The 18,292-nt window shown below is 40.7% G+C and overlaps 1 protein-coding gene across 6 annotated transcripts in view; it reads left to right on the forward strand.

Moving 5' to 3' along the window:
- TIAM1 (TIAM Rac1 associated GEF 1) overlaps positions 1 to 18,292 on the forward strand; it is a 272,534-nt gene that overhangs the window by 216,187 nt on the left and 38,055 nt on the right. For all 6 annotated transcript variants that reach the window (XM_043508816.1, XM_038375199.2, XM_043508788.1 and 3 more), the window contains 4 exons: positions 1,369 to 1,473; positions 7,285 to 7,366; positions 12,405 to 12,491; positions 16,484 to 16,708. In XM_043508816.1, coding sequence (XP_043364751.1) covers positions 1,369 to 1,473; positions 7,285 to 7,366; positions 12,405 to 12,491; positions 16,484 to 16,708 — 499 coding nt within the window. The remainder of the gene's footprint in view (positions 1 to 1,368; positions 1,474 to 7,284; positions 7,367 to 12,404; positions 12,492 to 16,483; positions 16,709 to 18,292) is intronic.

Here is an 18,292-nt window from a genome sequence, read left to right on the forward strand (position 1 = left end):
TTTTTAATTAACTGATATATTGTCTAAATTACAATGGTGGTTCGATTTGATACTCAGTTTTATGTAGTGATAATTTCATCTGTTTAAATTAGACAGATTTAGATGTAAAGTCAACAATAGATCTGATTTAATTAGTTGTGAATAATAGCTGTTTCAAATGTGGTCCTTTTTCAGTGTGTGAATCTTTCTAGATATTCACTGCAGAGTTCATAAATGAAAAAACCCATAGACTGATATTTAAATTGTTCACACTAGCTATTTGCTGTGCGTTATTCATTATGTATGATGTGTGGTTCTTCACCTAAATCCTAGGGTGTTGCTTCTGCTTGGTGATTGGATAGCTGAAATTTTTACAACACTAGAATAACAAATAGCAAATTATGCAATTCCTGTACAAATTTTCAGATCAATCATTGTACTAAAACCTGGGAAACTTTTGGGATTTGTGACTATTTTCTAAATACAAACAGTGAATAATAGGACTCCACAAATAACAGTGAGGGATGTACTTGCCTCTTGTATTTGTGAATCACATCTGGTGCTAGTCAACAGCTTATTAACTTTGCAAAGTAACTTTTGAATGCATCCTTTGTGTTTGTCATTGACCTAATGCATTTTGATTACACATGGAGTTAACCTCAGTTTAATTTAAGCTTATTTATTGTGCAGAGGAAAGGTCATTACCATCTCCCAGGTCAAATGCCATACCCGCAGCTAACCATAACGTCTTTAAAGTGATGGGGTATTTCCATTGGGAAGTAATCCAATGTGCATCTCTATAGTCATCCTCATGCTTTTTTAAGTTAGCATACTATGTGCTGTTTACAGTCTAAACTACTGAGGTGGATATTTTATGCATAATCTTTCTTGCAGACTTATCACAGAATGCCTGAATGTTAAGCTATGAAAAGATTCAGAAAGAAACTACTTTCATATTGTATCTTTCTCTTTGTTAGCCAGAATATATTTTCTTCTTTGTCTTTTTTTAAATGTACTTGCATACAGGAAATATGCTCTAATTCCTTTGCTTTAATAATACTGTGCTCAACATTTCTATAATAATATGGAGTAGGTGAGGATAGAATTGCCAAATAAGCAAAACGGAAGGTGGTACTTAGAGTAATAGCATTACCTATGAAATACCAATAAGCAGTTAGGTGAAAATTTCTTATTTGGAGAGGAAAGGGGAGGGGAAAGAGAAAGAAACTTTCAGATTCTATTTAGGTTACAAAATGTTCACACCTCTTACGAAAGATAGAGAAATTTTTTTTCCATGGTGTCATCATCTATTTCTCCTTAAACATGTGTGGTTTTGTTTTATTAGTCATTGTCTTTTTTCTCTTAAAGTGTCTCCTCTGTTTGTTGCAGACGTATCAGCTGGATCATTCAGCTCATTTTCTGCGTCTTAAGTTCCTGATAGAAAACCAGATGCAATTTTATGTACCAAAGCTAGAAGAGGACATCTATGAATTGGTAATGCTAATTGCTGAACAGTGTTAAATGACACTTTTGTTTACAGGGCACTATTAGCTATTCACTTGCATTAATCAAGGCAATTTTAAATCCAGATGCAATTATCTAATATTTGTAGTACATGGAGTTAGGCTTTTTGATTTTGTAGACCAAAAGTCAGCTTGTAGTTACAGTGCCTTGCAGTCCATAGCAAACAGCCATGCCATATAAACAACCTTATTTGTATCCTATAAAATAATCTCAAAAAGTATTTCTTATTGTAGATGGAGTGGATTTGTACTCACTGTGTGTGTAATAAAATCACAGTTACTGATGGCAATCACTATATTTAATGTTGAATTTGAACTTCCACTCTAATCCCCCTTTTTTCTAATGTTCCTAATTTTCAGTTTGCTCAAAGTAATCTCTTTTGTGTCAAAACATTCCATACTTAGACACTGATCAAAGATGATTTTTTCTCCCCTGTTGGGCCAGTGGTGGAATTTGAGGTAAAAAGGCTCTGGAGTAAATCAAACGGTATACAATTTCTTTCCTCCTATGTTTCAATTGGAATATTTGAATTTGCATATCTCACAAACTGCTGAACTAAAAAACATCGGTTAAAAAAACCCCATACCCCTGTCAGTTCAGGATGCCTCTGTTAATGGTGCCTTACTTAAGGATGTGTTGGAATGGAACAACACCTCCAACCTCCACCACCATTATCACCCTTAAAACAAAATAGAGAAATTAAATGAGGGGAAATAGCATTAATGGCATGTTAGGACTGAGAAATGAAACACTCAAAAGTCAGGAAACTCAAATGTTTCGGAGCCAGATCCTGGCCTTCACTGCTTAGAGGGATCAGAACAGCCTTCTGGGAAATCCCCCCCAGTGCCAGGGTAGCATAGGTCTGATGTAGCCATCCAACATTCAATGAAAAATAAAGCCTTGATCCTGCAATACTTACGCACAGTGCTTAACTTTAAAAATCTTAATTTGTAATCAGTGGGACGATTCACATGCTTAAAGTTCACAATGCACGTAAGTGTTTGAAGGACCAGGAGCTAACCTATTAGCAGAAGGACAGCAGTACATGTGTCGTATTGTACATGTGTATGCTTACTAGAAAATCTTTCTGATTATTTTTGTTTAGGTGTTTCTTGAAGAGATCCTCTTGCAATTAACATAGTAAAATTGACTAATGCCTTCAGTTTAGTAGTTTCTCAAATAGCTATTTACAGGGTTATTTAATATTAATGTTGCCTCACTTTCTACTTTCCGTCTGATCAACAGCTTTTAAAATGTATTCCTTTAGAAAAAGTTTAATAGAATTTCTGAGGCAGCTAAGATGTTTTCTTTTCTTTCATCATAAACCAGGCGATTTTTCAATTAAAATTAGAGATTAGAAATCTATATTTTCAAAAACATTATTTGATAATGTAAATGAAGTAACTATATTCAAACATTTTTTTTAAAAAGCCCATGGAGGCTTCATTTGTTATGTGCTAAAACTTGTAACGCTGAGGATTTTTTTTTTTTTTTTTTAGTGTTAGGTGTGCTACAGGGTAGTTGTTTTTAATTTTTTACTTGTTTTTATTGCTTTTTAGAGTAAATAAACCCTGGAATCTTTTGGCTGGAATGTGAACTGCTTTCCTTTCCATCTGATTTAGGCGCTACTATTCTGTAAAGTAATGCATGGCTTTAATTGGGAAACAAGGGATTGCATAGAAAAGGCCTGAGTGTTGGGTAGGAGCTAGGGAGGAGGCATCAGGAGTTACAGGAAAGCAGAGGGTGGGGGGAGAGAATCAGAGCTTTAGAGGAAAATGGCATCTGTGCAAGGACATGAAAGGCTTGAGAAGAGTTAAAAAAGCTACTGGAGATAGCAATGCCTTGGTCTTTTGGAAACACTGGGAGCTGAGAGGGAATCTGACCGGAACAAAGAGGAAACACTGCCACCTTGAGTTGGAGATTGGTCTTGCCAGATAATGAAATGGTGCCATGCTGTTGTTCATGGTATTATAAGAGAGTATAACAAATCTTATAAGAGGCTCTTGAACTGTCTGCAGTATAAAAGTGTAGATTATTAAATCTCTTCTTTAAGATGCCCCTCTGCTTATGCTCATCCATTGAAGAACGACAACTCTGGGCTCCTATTTAGTCCATGAGAGGACACTACACCGGGGTAAAAGACCTACGGCTTGGCCACGGCCAGCCCAGATCAGCTGACTCAGGCTCACTGGGCTCAGACTGCAAGGCTAAAAACTGCCGTGTAGGTGTTTGGGTTTGGGCTGGAGCCTGAGTTGTGGGACCTTGTGAGGGGTTCCAGAGCTTGGGCTCCAGCCCAAGCCTGAATGTCTACACAGCAATTTTTCAGCCCTGGAGCCCGAGTCTCATGAGCCTGAGTCAGCTGACCTGGGCCAACCGTGGGTTTTTTAATCTCTACGTAGACATACCGCTAGAGTGCAACCCTTGTCATCCAGACCAAGCCCAAGCATACAAGCTTTGTGCGGGAGACCTATGAAGGAGGAATAAGGAGGTGAAGTCTTCCCCTATAATCTGTGGAGTACCCACACAGCCACTAGCTACATCAACCCTTGGTTGTAGAAGCAGCGTGGCCCAATTGGTCCCACCTATGCTGGCTATTTGGGTAGTGAATCTATGCATCTTGGACATGCTAGCCAAGTCCCACCTCCTCTCCATGGGCCAGATCCTCAGTTTGTGTAAATCACTGGAGCAGAGTTGAAGTTAATGGAGCTATGACATTTTACATCAGCTGAGGGGCCTGGTTCCATGTCTTTAGAAACCCCTTGCTGAGAAAGTTGCTATGGAGCAATACTCTGTAGTCTGCACAATGTAGCGTTCACATGAGTATTTTCTGTGCAGCCTTCCCTAATCCCACATTCAACCATGCGAGTCACCCTTTGTTTCTGGCCTTTTATGCTGCTCAGGACTTCCTCCTTGGTTTAGATGGCACAGTTCATATTGAGGAAAGGAACTAGAAACACTTTATGCTGTGAAAATATCCCAGTTAAGGAATCTGTAGTAAACTTGTTTGTAGGGTGGCATCATTTCAATGAAGGTTATTTACGTAATGATTTAAATAACTTTTTTTAAAACCTTTGATTTAAATCAGGTTGAGGCTTTGTAAAACTGATTTGAATTTTTCTACTATTGCAGCTTTAGATGATAATGAACAAATTTGTAAATGTTGCTGCTTCTTCTTTTTTTTTTTAAAGGGTCTAGTAGGGTCTCTTATTTGAATTTTTAAAAAACTGCCACAGGCAAAAATCAAAATATTGAAAATTAAGTCTCAGATCCTGCAAGTATTTAAGCAGATACATAACTATACTTAAAGTTCAGCATGTGATTCTATCATATGATTCTATGTCAGCAGTTCTCCTCCAGGGGTCTGCAGCCCCTTAGGGGTCCGAGAGCCCTTTCAGGGGGGCCGTGAAGCTCCGCAGCCAAAACCCAGTGCCCCAAGCCCCAGCACTGAAGCTGGGAGCAGCGTGGGGCTGAAGCTGGTGCCACCCCCCACGCCCCGAAGCCAGGATCAGCACGGGGCTAAAGCCGGAAGCCCCCATCCCAAGCCGGGAGCAGCACGGGACTAAAGCTGGCAGCTCCTATCCCCAAGCTGGGAGCAGTGCGGGGCTAAAGTCAGCAGCCCTCTTCCCCAAGCTGGGAGCAGCTTGGGACTGATGCCAGCACCCCGTCAAGCCCCCGAAGCCAGGAGCTGTGGGGCTGAAGCCAGCAAACCTCTCCCCCAGCTAGGACTAGCTGGGGGGGCTGAAGCCTGGAGCCCAGCACTCCTCCACCCTAAAGCTGGGAGCCGCACTGGGAGCCCCGCTTCCCACCTGTAGACAGTCCCTAGCTACCCCCTGCCTGCACCCTGAGCTACTCCCCTCACTTCACACAGCCCCACTCCCAGCCCCACCTACCCCACTCCCAGCACCCTGAGCTACACACAGGCCCTAGTTACCCCCCTCCCTGCACCCTGAGCAATTTTAAAACTTTTTGAACTGAATCCTCTCTTGGGAGTTGTAATTTTTGGTTGCATCCACCCATAGCCCAGACAGGCGGGGTGGCCTCCTGAGTGAGTCAGGGGGTGGAGGTGGCGCTCCCTCCCTGGACCCCGGTGTGCAGAGCTGGCTCAAGCCTCGCCAGCTGTTGCCCTCCCTCCCCCAAATAGAAGTAAAACTATGCCCCAAGGCCTCCCTTCCCTGCCCCCCCAGCACAGAGCCCTAAGTCGTCGTCCCCCCTTGGCATTTTTATAGCATGTTGAGGGGGGCCTCAGTAAGAAAAGGGTTGAGAACTCCTGGTCTATGTGCTTAAACATTTATAGCACCAGGGGGCTAAAATTTTATTTTTATTAAAAATACTTAGTGCATAAAACCTTAGTCATTCCCATACAGATTTGCATCAGCGTTAACAATGTAGTTATTTAGACAGTTGATAATGTTCACAAAGTTATTGTGAATGTTTTTCTACACACAGGCCAACATTTACAAAAACAGGAGCTTACAGTTAGGCTGCTAATCCTGCATTTAGGCATCTCAGGGTGGCATGTCTTGAAAGAGAGAAAGGATGTTCCAGTGATTAGGCCTAGGCAGTGCAATTCCCTACTCTGCCACACATAGCCTGAGTTACCTTGACTAAATCACTTATAGGGCCAGATTTACAAAGGTTTTTAGAGACCTAGTGGGAGTGTCAAAAGCTGATTTCAATGGCAGTGAGCTGCCTACTTGCTTTTGAAAATCCCATTAGGCACCAAGATGCATTTTGAGATATCCAAATTCCTTTGTAAATCTGGCCCTTAGCCTCTCTGTGCCTCAGTTCCCCATCTGTAAAATGGGAATAATAGCACTACCCTGCCTCATAGGAGTGTTGTGTAGATAAATACATTAAAGACCATGAGGTGCCTATGGTAATGGGATGTGGGGGATATAAGTGACATAGACAAACGGACAGAAAGAAAGAAAAGCATCTGGCTGATTTAAAAGCACAAGTCCCACTAAGTTCAAGTTGCAACCCCTAGTAGGTAGAATATAGCCTGGTTGAAGCCATTTCAGTTTTGTTTACTTGTGGAAGTTTGATATATCAGAAGGTGGTGTTCCTTGCACATATAATCATTTTTGTGTTTTGAGTTTATGGTGTTCCCAGAGTAAGGATGTTAATAATAATAGTAATAATAATAATAATAATTAATACCTAACTAGCAGGAGACTGGATTCGCTGACCTAGATGAGCATTTCAAGTGTGAAACTTTGTAGTAGAGAAATATCTCTGTCAGATGTGATATTCTGCTAACAATTAGAAAATAAATTAAAGAAATGAGCTGAAAAAATCCACTTCAGCAATTTCAGGATATAAAATGAGGAAGAAGTAAAGAACAGGCAACATGTAAACAAAAAATCGGATTTAAAATTTAAAAAATAGTTTCAATACAAATAATTATTTAAATCTATTTTTAAATCAGAATTCTTACACACCCTGAATTTTTCCAGACTATTAAATAGAAATACCTGGGAGCCAAGCCCTGCATTCCTTGTGCACTCAGAACTTTATTGGTGGATGGACATTGTTATATAACCACTTGCATGCAGGTAGTGCTAGAAATAACACATTCTCTTTTAATCACAATCCAGTGTTTCTAAAAATAAAGCAGTGGCTCCAGGAATACATTTTACAGGTGTGGGGAAGGCTGCAGTAAATAAATGACCATAGTTCCTCTTCTGCCCCTTTAATTAAAAAGAAAGATTTGCTCAGAATGGTGACAAACAGTATAACCTTTTGTGATAATGGATTTTTTTAAATATTTTGTCTGTTCAGTTATACAAAGAAATTGAAATCTGTCAAAAAATTACACAGCACATTCAAATTGAGAAGTCCGACACAGCCTCTGATTTTTATGGTAAGTTATCTTCCTGATTTGTTTTTGTTTTTCCTATCAAACCCTGGTGTAAACATGCTCTTATTTACAATTAATTAACCTTAAGGGACTGTTGAGCAAAATAAAAAAAAGCAGATCTGACTCCTGTGTCATCCAGAGTAAGAGAAGCCATCTTGCTCACATTGAAGCTGGATGGATTTTTTTTGTTTTTTTGTTAACAAACTGAATGCAAAGCCCACTCTGGCGCATGAACTGTAGCATGTGCAGATCGTTAATGAAAGTTATAATTTGAGAAAAGGGAAATGTTTTCTTGTTTGTGTAGCTTCTCAGAACATAGTGTGCAAAATCCTTGTCATTAAGAATGTGGCACAGAGATATGCAGCCACGGAGTGCCTTTGTCACCTGGAATGGTGAAAAACAGAACCTTGTAGAGCAGAACTCCCCTCTCCCAATAGCCATGTGTTATGTTAATGTTTGTGTCATAAGATAAAGTGTGGCTTTGCAGTAAGTCTCAAGTGACAGTGTGTTGTTGCACTGCTGCAGGAACAGATGGGGAAGCAGATTGTGACTCTGGGCTTGCCTACAGAGGGTGTTGCAAACTAACTGGCCCATGTAAACCTTACTGGTGTGCACTAAAAGTTCCCTAGTGCGCATTAACGTAAATGTAAAGCCCAGAGTCACAGCCTACTACCTGGTTAACCTGCTGCTCCAAGTGGAAAGTATCCAGCACCATCTCTATGCATGATGTATCACATGTCCCCCAGTGCATTGGGACCAAGGGGAATGGACCCCTGTCCTCGCCCATTTCTGGCCTCCTCCAGTCTCTTCCTTTCCTGTGTGTGTGGGTTGTATAGTGGCCCTTCAGAGGATGCTCTCTCTTTTCTGCTGCTACCCACAACATGGGTAGTCATCTCAGGGAAGTAAGGAAGCGTCTTGTGCCCCTTTACTTCCCTGCCCAAGCCCCCGAGACAGGTAACAATCTTTTCCAGCATAGACGGGCTTCGGATACACGAGTTTGGCACCCAGTGAAGTCTATAGAAGCCCAATGCATGTCAAAAGCCGGAATATGCCCCTTAATATTAACACATTTATAAAGGGGGGAAATACTCTGTATACCATTTTAGCAAAAATCTCTGTCTTATCTGTTCTATCAACTCTTTAGTATTCAAAATTACAAGCCTTTAGATTGGCAAGATTGCCCTTTGGTCAGGCAATTACAGTATTTTTACATTTCTTTTGCAGCCTACCCCCTGGGCAGCCGATCTGCATCTTTTAATGTTTATCCAAAGATTCTGTTTTAATGAATAGAATAATTTTGAATCCCAAAACTGATTATTATATAGCTGTAGGTCATTTGAATGTTGAGCTCTGGTGCAAAGCAGTGATACTGGCTGCTATTTGAAAACTAAAGATTTAAGACATACATATTAACTAGCACAATTATGACCCCAGGTTCAATAATTATGTTGTGCCTGGGAAGACTTCAAAAGGGCTTGTCTTTATTCCCTTTTGGGGTTATTTAGCAGCAGGAACGTAAAAAAGGGGGAAACAATGAAAACAAACTATTGTAAAATAAAATGATCAGCTGAGCTGTTTGAGGCAGGAAATGTGTCTTATGGGTGGGCCTGATCCTGCAGACAATTAATACCCCTCATAATGCTTACTGCACTCATTGAAAGAGATAGCAAAACTCCTTTTGACTTTAATGGGAGCAGGATCAAGCTCTGAATAAGGCATGGGTCCTGTGGAAATAATACTACGTGATCTTGTAATATTAAGCCTATATTGAAATGCATGCATACAAGAGACAAGAGTTAAGGTTGCAAGTGCATTTGCATTTTTAATGCTTGACATTGCCTTTATGTAGATTAACATAACCTTTGCAATTTTAACACCGTGCTTACTTTTACAGTCCTACCAAGATCATGTGCTTAACTTTACATGCAGTGAGTAGTCCTCATGACCTCTTGCAATATGAAAAAAAAAACCTAAGCATGTGTGTAAGCCTTTATAGCATTCGGACCCTAAACTTTGCTGTCTTAACAGAGAGATCTTTTTAATTTCCTAGTTTTTTAAAACCCATAATAATATAAAAAAAAAATCTATAGTGTGGCAACACTGTAGCCCCAAATCAGGAAAGCATATAAGCATCTGTATAAGTGCTTCCATGAATAGGGATGCTGTGCTGAATTGGAGCCTATGTTAGTTAGATAGCAACAGAATGCACCTATGCAGGATCTTAAACTAGTGTATTGAATGAGGCAGTGCTCTTACCATCTTCAGTGTGCTCTATAAAATGCTGCTTCCTAATTATCACGTGCTTTCACTACTGTGCTTCATTCAATCCAAAGCGAATTTACTGCACATTTTAAAGATTTTAATGTTATGTACCAAAATTCCATGTGCCTTGTGCAGCCTGCTGAGAAAGTGTTATTTAAAGAAGTGTTATCATTACTGAAATTGTAAGCAACATTAACTGTTGCTATTGCTAGCATTCCAGCTATAATCATAATAATAATGCCTGTACACTTTTAATATTCTTACAAACTGTTAATTAATCCTGACAGTGCCTTTGTAAGATAGGGAAGTGTTGTTATCTTCACAGAACAGCCAGAGAATCAAAGGCAGAGAGGTTAAATTACTTGGCTAAGGTAAAGCGACTCAAGGCAGACAAACCCAGCTCCCCAAGCAGAATGGTTGAGAGAATCTCTACTAAGGCCTAATCTACACTACACAGTTAGGCCAATGTAAGCTGCCTTGCATCGACCTAGCTGTGGAAGTGTCTTCACTTAAATTTGGCTCCCGCAAACATAAGCGCCTCTCTACGTCTATATAGTAACCCCACCTCCCTGAGCAGCGTAGAGTCACGGTCAATGTAATTAAGTTGACACTGTGTCAGTGTAAAAAGAAAAGGAGTACTTGTGGCACCTTAGAGACTAACAAATTTATTTGAGCATAAGCTTTTGTGAGCTACAGCTCACTTCATCGGATGCATTATTTGAGCTTATGCTCAAATAAATTTGTTAGTCTCTAACGTGCCACAAGTACTCCTTTTCTTTTTGCGGATACAGACTAACACAGCTGCTACTCTGAAAAGTGTCAGTGTAGACACTGCATTGCTTACTTTGATTATTACTGGCTTTCAGAAGCCATCCCACGCTTCCCCACACTGCCAATACAGTCGATACAAGTGCTCCTGGTAAGGATGTGCACCACTGACACAAGGAGCCAAGCACGCGCACATACAAGCGATTTAATAACTGCGGTGGCTGTATGCGACGCAAGTTAGGTCAACATAATTTTGTAGTGTAGACATGGCCTACAGTAAACTCTGCAGAGTTGCCGGCTGAACTTGTCCACTTTCACCAGGTTCTCTGTGGAAGGGGACAAACATTGCTTATAAACAGCTCACAAGTATCTCATCAATCTCTTGGTCCCATTATATCTTTCCAGAGCCATGTTATAGGCTATGTTTTCACTGCAGTGTTAGCTGATCTACATTTGAGTTAATGCCTCTGGAGTTGGTCTAGCTTGAGCACACATTGCAAAATAACACCTGAGCTGCACATGGGGGGGGGACTAGCAGCTGGTGTGTTCTGCTAGCTCGTGTGTAGCCTCGATGGGTCAGTTCAGTCAAGTTAAATGCACTGCTACACTTGAGTTAAGGGGTTTTGTGAATGGGCGGGACTTGAATTAACTCTGCAGTGAGGACAGGCCCATAGTTACCATTTCTTTTTGCCTGGCCGTTCTTCAGTTCATTCAGAATTTCTCTCCCCATTAACCTTGGTGCATGAAGTGAGCTTGACAGATTCCATTTATATTCCAAGTTGAGGAGCCCAGCTTCAAGTCTCCAAATTGGCTGTTAAGTGATAAATGGCCATATGCCACAGGCCTGTGGGCTGGTCCCTATTTTTTTTAATGAAAGAATAACTTGCCATCCATAAACATCAACTTGAAAGGAGTCGTAGGGTCTGAATAGGCTCCCAGTACATCTGCTTCCTCTTGACTGGTGGCTGACTGCATGTCAAACAAGCATCTCTCCTTAGAGATTCATAAAAGTTTTATTTGGGGGGAAAAAACCCCCTGCAGTCTATACACATCTATGGTGCCAGGAAGTTTCAGAAAAGCAAATGTCCTTTTTTAGGTAAGTCTCAATAGTAAATCAATAAAACAAATGTAATAAAATACATTTTATTTTATACATACATTAGAGCTGACATTACATTAAATCCAAGTAATGGATAAAGAAAATCACCAATATCAAATATAGTTGTGCCATTTGCACTCTTAAAATTAAGTCTGTGTCAGTGTTTCCATTATAAATCTCTGGTTTGCAGGTTTATAACTTAGCCATAAAAATGTGCACCGGGACTTGGTGAATAACAAGTCATGGCAGCAGCAGCTGAGAAAAGAAAAAAAGGCAGCATTTTACAAACCAGCCCAGCCCAGCCCAGCCCAGGAAATTCAAAAAGTAAAAGCTGACATTCTGCTTGAACAGGCACTATTATGCCTTGTGTGAGTGTCAGCCATAACTCTGAATTTCCTGGCCTTTGTTGATTTGGGACACAAACCATAACATTGTATAAATTTTGTCTGCAAATATCCAACTTCTTGAAGTGACCTTTTGTGGCAAGACAGTTTTAAGTGCATTCCAACAATTTACAGCTGTAGTCTCCCCAAATAAAACTTAAATGATTTATGTAAATGCAAAAATTCAGTTTATCTTTTTAAGTAATTTTTTTTTATTTAGTAATTTTCCTTTTCAGTTTTTTTAAGCTTTAATACTACCCCAACCCCCTGAAAAATTGGGCCCCAATTCTGAAAAGCCCATTACTCACATGGATAATCCTTACTCACATGAGTAGAGTTCTTGAATACTGCTATGGAACTACTTGGCATGAGTAAAGGATGCTCACAATAGGATCAGGTACTGCTTTAGCAAAGATTTTGCTTATTGTGGAAAAGAGTGCCCTCAGATATTGTGCATGAGATGTCTCTTGTGGTTTTTATATAACTAATTCTGAAGATGTTTTAATTGTGTCGCTTGGTATTTTTATAGGCTTTTCTCTCTCTTCTGTGGAAGAAGAAGGGTTTCGTCGGCTCTGTGTGAACCGTATAAAAGAGACGGGTCTGGCTTTCAAGAAAGGTAAAAGCTACTGGAAGACTTCTACCCAAGTTAAAATAGTCTCATTATTATTATTTTTTTCTTATTGGTATTGCAGTAGCAGTTAGGAGTGCCAGTCATAGAAGGACTCTGTTGTGCTAGGAGCTGTACAAACACAGAACGAAAAACCTGTGCCTGTCCCAAAGAGGTGTTTGGAAGGGCCCCAGATACCTTAGCACAGTGGTTCTCAACCTATTTATCATGGTGTTACCTGGTCCACAGGTTGAGAACCGCAGTGCCCTTCACAAAGCCCCCCCCATATCTCTGTGCTCAGTGCCTTCTGCCCAGAGACCCCTCCACAGAGTGGGGCCAGAAGCGGAGAGCTGGGTGGAGGGCAGGGACCCTGCCTCCAGACCCTGCTGTGTGGGGACCCCGACCATGTGGGGCTGGGGGGTAGCCAGGACCCCAACCCCATTGTGCGTGGCCGGGCTGCAGCCAACTACCCACAGCCCGCTGCGCAGCAGGGCAGCCGGGAGCCCAGAGCCTGTGGCCTTTAGCATGCAGCTGAGCTGGGCCACAGCTGTGTGCTAATTGGGCCACATGTGGCCTGTGGGTTGAGAACTGCTGCCTTAGCACGTCTACCTCCCCATCCAACCTACGGAATGATTTGGGATTGACTACAGTATATGTACAGTCACCCTTCATTCTGAACTGCTTTTCTGCCAATCCCTTCTCTTACATAGCAGGATCACCATGTCCTGCAGCGAGAAAGACAAGTAGTCCATAAAGCCACTCTAGAACTGATACTAAGAGATGAAGAAATAAAATAAATGGCACATCTTTGCTCCAGTGGCTGAAATCACTGTCCCTAGTTATGCTTTCAGCCATTTCGAGAAGCATGGCTGCTCTGAACCGGAGATGTAACAGAGCTGACTAGGCCAGTGAACCGCCCCAAAGGGTGTAATCAGCTAAGAGGATTTCAGTAGTGTTTTTGGAGGACTCTACATCTGTTTCAGAACCATGAAGATCCTTCACTCATTTTTCCTGTCACTTTCCACTCCCCACTCTCTTCCCATATGAATGGCCATCATCTTTCTGGCCAGGGTGTATGAAGTTTCCTGCAAAATCCTTTAACATTTCTCCTTACTCAATGCAGGCACATAGGTAGGCAAACGAAAGGCTCTGGAGTTCTGTGATGAATCAAGGCAAATATAAAGGGGTAGGGAGGGGCGGTCTGGGCAGTCTTCCTTCAGCAATTTTGGAAATATCAAGTGCAGTTTCCTGAATTTTACAAGATATTTGAGCAAGATTCTAGACAAAAACCAAGCAAACAAAGAAAACTGGGTGTGTGCCTACTCTGGATTTGGAATGCTAAACTAAGTTGTCAATGGAAAATTGGTCTTTTCAAAAGAACAGGGTCAACTTAAAAAAAAATCACACTTCTGCGTGAACATTTTTGTACCTATTATTATAGTAAGTAAAAAGTAAGATACCTATAACTGAGAGAGAAATAGTGACTATATTGCTCAGTTTGTACAGTTGATAGGACTTTGTATAGTGAGCTGACAAATTGAAAAAAACATTTTCTCTCTACTCTCTTTCAATTTACAGTAATCTTAGGTGTTACTCAAAGTAATAATAGGTAAAGAAATTCAGAGAGAAGTATGTTTAATATTTTAAACTGATGATGTCCCTAAAATACAAATTCTAAGATACTTGATTATATTTATAAAATAATGATATTTCATCTCATCTGACAAGAACCAAGGTTAGAAAGAGACTATAAAGCCTCAATTGCAGCATTTATGGTCACATGCATATTAACTTGTTAATACTGTGACAGGACATTAGTTAGCAGAAAAAAAAACGGACCAATGCTAAATACTTGACCTGTTTTGTTCTTGTTTAGACTATGATTTTGTGGTCCATTTATTTTGAAGCTATTCTCATTTGTTTCATTTTATTCTGCTGTTAGTTTTTCAAATGAGTCAGTGCAAGTATAAGTTTTATCATGCAAAAAATAATGGCAAAGGGTGGGGAAGTGATGAATATTATTATTAGGGCTGGTCAAACGATGGGAATTTTTTGACAATTTTTTCCCCTTTTTAATCAATGAATTTTGCAACTTTTGGGCCAGCTTATTATTGTTGTTGTTTTTATAGCTATATGGTGCCCAACACTACAGTATCTGGGCACAATTATATATGTGTAGGGCATATCTACATTGCAGCTGGGGCGTGCTTCCCAGCTCTGGTAGACAAACACACTCTAGCTTGGCTTGAGCTAGCATGCTCAAAACAGCACGGGCAGCAGCTTGGGCTAGCCACTCGAGTCCAAAACCTCCTGGGTGCTCTGGGTACATATGTGGGCAGCCAGCCCAAACCACTGCCTGTGCTACCCCTGGCTACTCTGCTATTTTTAGTGCACTGCATACCTGAGTTGGGAAGCAAACTCGCAGCTGCAATGTAGACATACTCTTAGAGGTATCTTTTTTTCCCCCTCCTCTAAAGAAGAACAAAACTCCCACAGCCTCCTCTGACATCTCTCCCCCTTGCACCAAATGTAAAGCCACTTACTTAAGCAGATTCAAATCTGGGCATCTTATTTCCTGGAGGATGCAGCTGGATTCACAATGCAATTCTTAGGGGAAGTCTTGCTGAAAGAGCTGAGTCTTGCATCCTGCCCTCATGATGGCAAGATTCAGGGTCTGCATGGTCTCCTATAGAGAGAACTCTGTGCTTAAATAGCCTCCCCGAAGAACAGCTTGTCCTCTGACCCTGCAATTTCCGCTGTCTATCAGCCTGAGCACCCCTTTCAAGTGCAGCTGACACACTGGGGCGTGGAGCAAGAGGTGATTGTCCCTCTTTTTTTCTATTTGGCTATGAGCCTTATCATACCTGCCTAGTACTTCCCTAGTTCTCACCCTAAGGTTTTTGGCTAGTAATCCTCCTCCACTCCCTTTTCTGTATTACACTCACTAGTTTGTAAATACTGAGGGCTAGATGGTGGCTTACCTTTGATGGGCAAGGAAGGGCAGGCGGACAAGAAGGCTTCTGCAGAGTCCAGGTGGAGTCTTCCTACACAATACCAGAGTGCTAGAAATCTAGAAGAGGAGTTCTCAATGCAAGGGGTCATGGTCACCTTGCTCTTTCCGTATTGCTAAAAGGGGGTGTCATCTCAGCTAAATGGAGGGAATGTGTTTGGGGGAGGGGAGTCCTGGCACTGAAAAAGATGAGATCCCCTGATCTAAGATGAATGATGGTGTGATTTTTGCCTCTCTCCCATCCCTTCCTGTGCACTGACAAGCAGAGATGGGCCACCATTACATGACATCTCCTCCTACCCACCTCTGCAATGCAGCCACTAATGTAAAGCCACAGTCTTGCCCTAAACATTTTCTAACAAACACTCTCTGCTAAATGACTCCAGTTAGTGATGAGAATTGTGATGTCTTGAAGCTTGGAAGTCTGACTTTATTGGCACAATTTACTTTAAAGTTAAAAATGTTTTTAGTGTTGATGGCAGAACATTGGACAAGCTGGTCTTGAGGAATTAATTGGTGTCTTATTTCTATGATCAATTTTCTCTCATTCTAACCCCCAGGTCAATGTGAAGCAGGAAAGTAGATTCCTGTTTGAATTCATCTCACCACTACTACTTTCTTCACCAATAATCTGGAAAGCTTTAGAAGTCTGAGTCTGTTTATAAGCAGTGTGTTCTGTAAATGCTGTGCATCGCTTTTGTCCTAGAAAATGATGTAAAGAAAAGTTGATTTCTTCACTCACAAAGGGCGTACAGTAGAATTCAGTGAATACACTGTAAATGTACCACATGGTGACAGCAAGCACAATGATACTATGGTGATGGGAGGCCGTAGAAAACCCTAACATAGATCTCTTCACAAAATTCAGCACCCATCAGTGATCCCTTAACATCCATCAAGTTTTTGCATCTTTGGAATCATAAATGTTTGTCATGTCTAGACCTCACAGTTATCACTATGTGATACTTACCTGTTACTTTCTGTTCTGCAGGCCTTAAAGCTGGTGATGAAATTGTTGAGATTAACAAAAGAGGAGTTGAAGACCTGGACTCAACCATGCTGAAAGATGCCCTTGTTCAGCCTTCACTGTGCCTTACAGTGCGCACTTATCCTGAGATCGAGGGAGGGCAGAAGTTAATGCAACCACCCCCACGCCGTATGGAAAACCTGTCTGACTGGAGTGACAGTGCACTGATGTATAGTGGCAGTAACCAAGGTAACAAGGTCCATTGCAGAAATTAACATGAGATGGGTCCACTTTGGATCCAACATATATCAGTGTAACTCCATTGACCACAGTGGAGTTACTCCTGATTTACATCTGTCTGAGATGAGACTCAGGCCCTAAACATTGTGGTTAGATTATCAACAGGAACTTCACTTGGGAATTTATGACATGACCTGTGGTTACACTAAATTGCAACCACAAATTCCCGAGCTAGGTAGTGATTTGGTAGATATTTGGTCAGAGAAATGTGTGAGTTTTTGTTTGGCTTTTTAAATATGTGAATACCCCAAAACAAAAGACACTCTTAAGTGTATTTATTTGTTTGATCTATTTTTTCAGAAGTTCATGTAAAAATGTGGTTTTTTCAGAAGTTCATGTAAAAATGTAAAATGGAGTGGTTTTTCTATTTTCTTTCTCCTTTTCTTGCTCTGAAGAAGGCAAACATGAAAGAAGGCTCCTAAAAATTGACCATGTTCCAAATTGTTAGATAGCAGATAGAACACGAACAGGCAGCAACAGTAGCTGAATGATTGCTTTTAAAAAGCAGTTGTGAAGATGAGGTGGGGATATTCATAAGCTCCATACCTGGGATTTTTAAATTTGGCCACAAGATGTCACTCTTACACATATAAAATCGCTTAATTTTCTTTCTTGAGGTCAAGAGCATCTTGATACCAGTTTCAGTAAGTTACTACCCTTCCAGTGCAGGGCATATAGGTCAAAGGAAAGGCTAGAATCCTGTTGTCAGAATTTTTTTCCCATAGTAGGAAAATTGGGGAGGTGGGTATGGTTTTCCCTTTATTTCACAGTTGTTGAAGGAAGAGTAGGAGTATCTCAATTTAAATTGTTGGAAGCAACAAAATAGCATTTCAGCAGATGGTTCAGAGGTGCTTACAGAAGTTTTAGTAACACTATTTTACCTTGTTAAAGTGCTTGCAAATGCCATATGCATTTAAAGCATGGTATTAAAAATGTTTAAACCTGAACAACACACACATTCTAATTAGGAGGATTTTAGATTAAAGTGGGAATAGGGTTTGGGACCTGCTTCAAAGGTTGAGGTTTGGAGGCAAGCATTTAGATCTCCTTCAACACTTTCCATCTCTTAGACATCAGTGGAAGAAAGTATAAAATGTTTTTCCAAAGCTCTTCTAGCCCCTGTGCATTATTTGGTTTTTACTATCTGAAATTGGATTGAAATGTAAGTTAAATAGAGGTACATTTTATTATTATATCTGGAATTGTAGCTGTGTCTCAGATTTTTGGTTTCAGCTCTGTGACTTGTCCAAAGCAATCAAGTGTGAAATACCCATTGACCTATTTATTTGTATCCTAGCTGATTATTGCCGGCTTGGCTGGCTGGATAAATCAGCTCAGTGGTTTCTATCACATGCTTTATTTATAGCATGTACACTTATATTTCTGTATTGAGCTAAAAGAAAATCCACCTAACATTGGAGTTTAATTGGGCTCAGGATCTGGCTGGACCATTATATTTATGTGGCTTTAGATGCTATACTTCATTGGAGCAATTTTCTGCATGTCATGCAGAGAGTGTGGGATGGAACTTTT

The sequence above is a fragment of the Dermochelys coriacea genome, chromosome 1, assembly GCF_009764565.3.
Source record: "Dermochelys coriacea isolate rDerCor1 chromosome 1, rDerCor1.pri.v4, whole genome shotgun sequence".
NCBI lineage: Eukaryota > Metazoa > Chordata > Testudines > Dermochelyidae > Dermochelys > Dermochelys coriacea.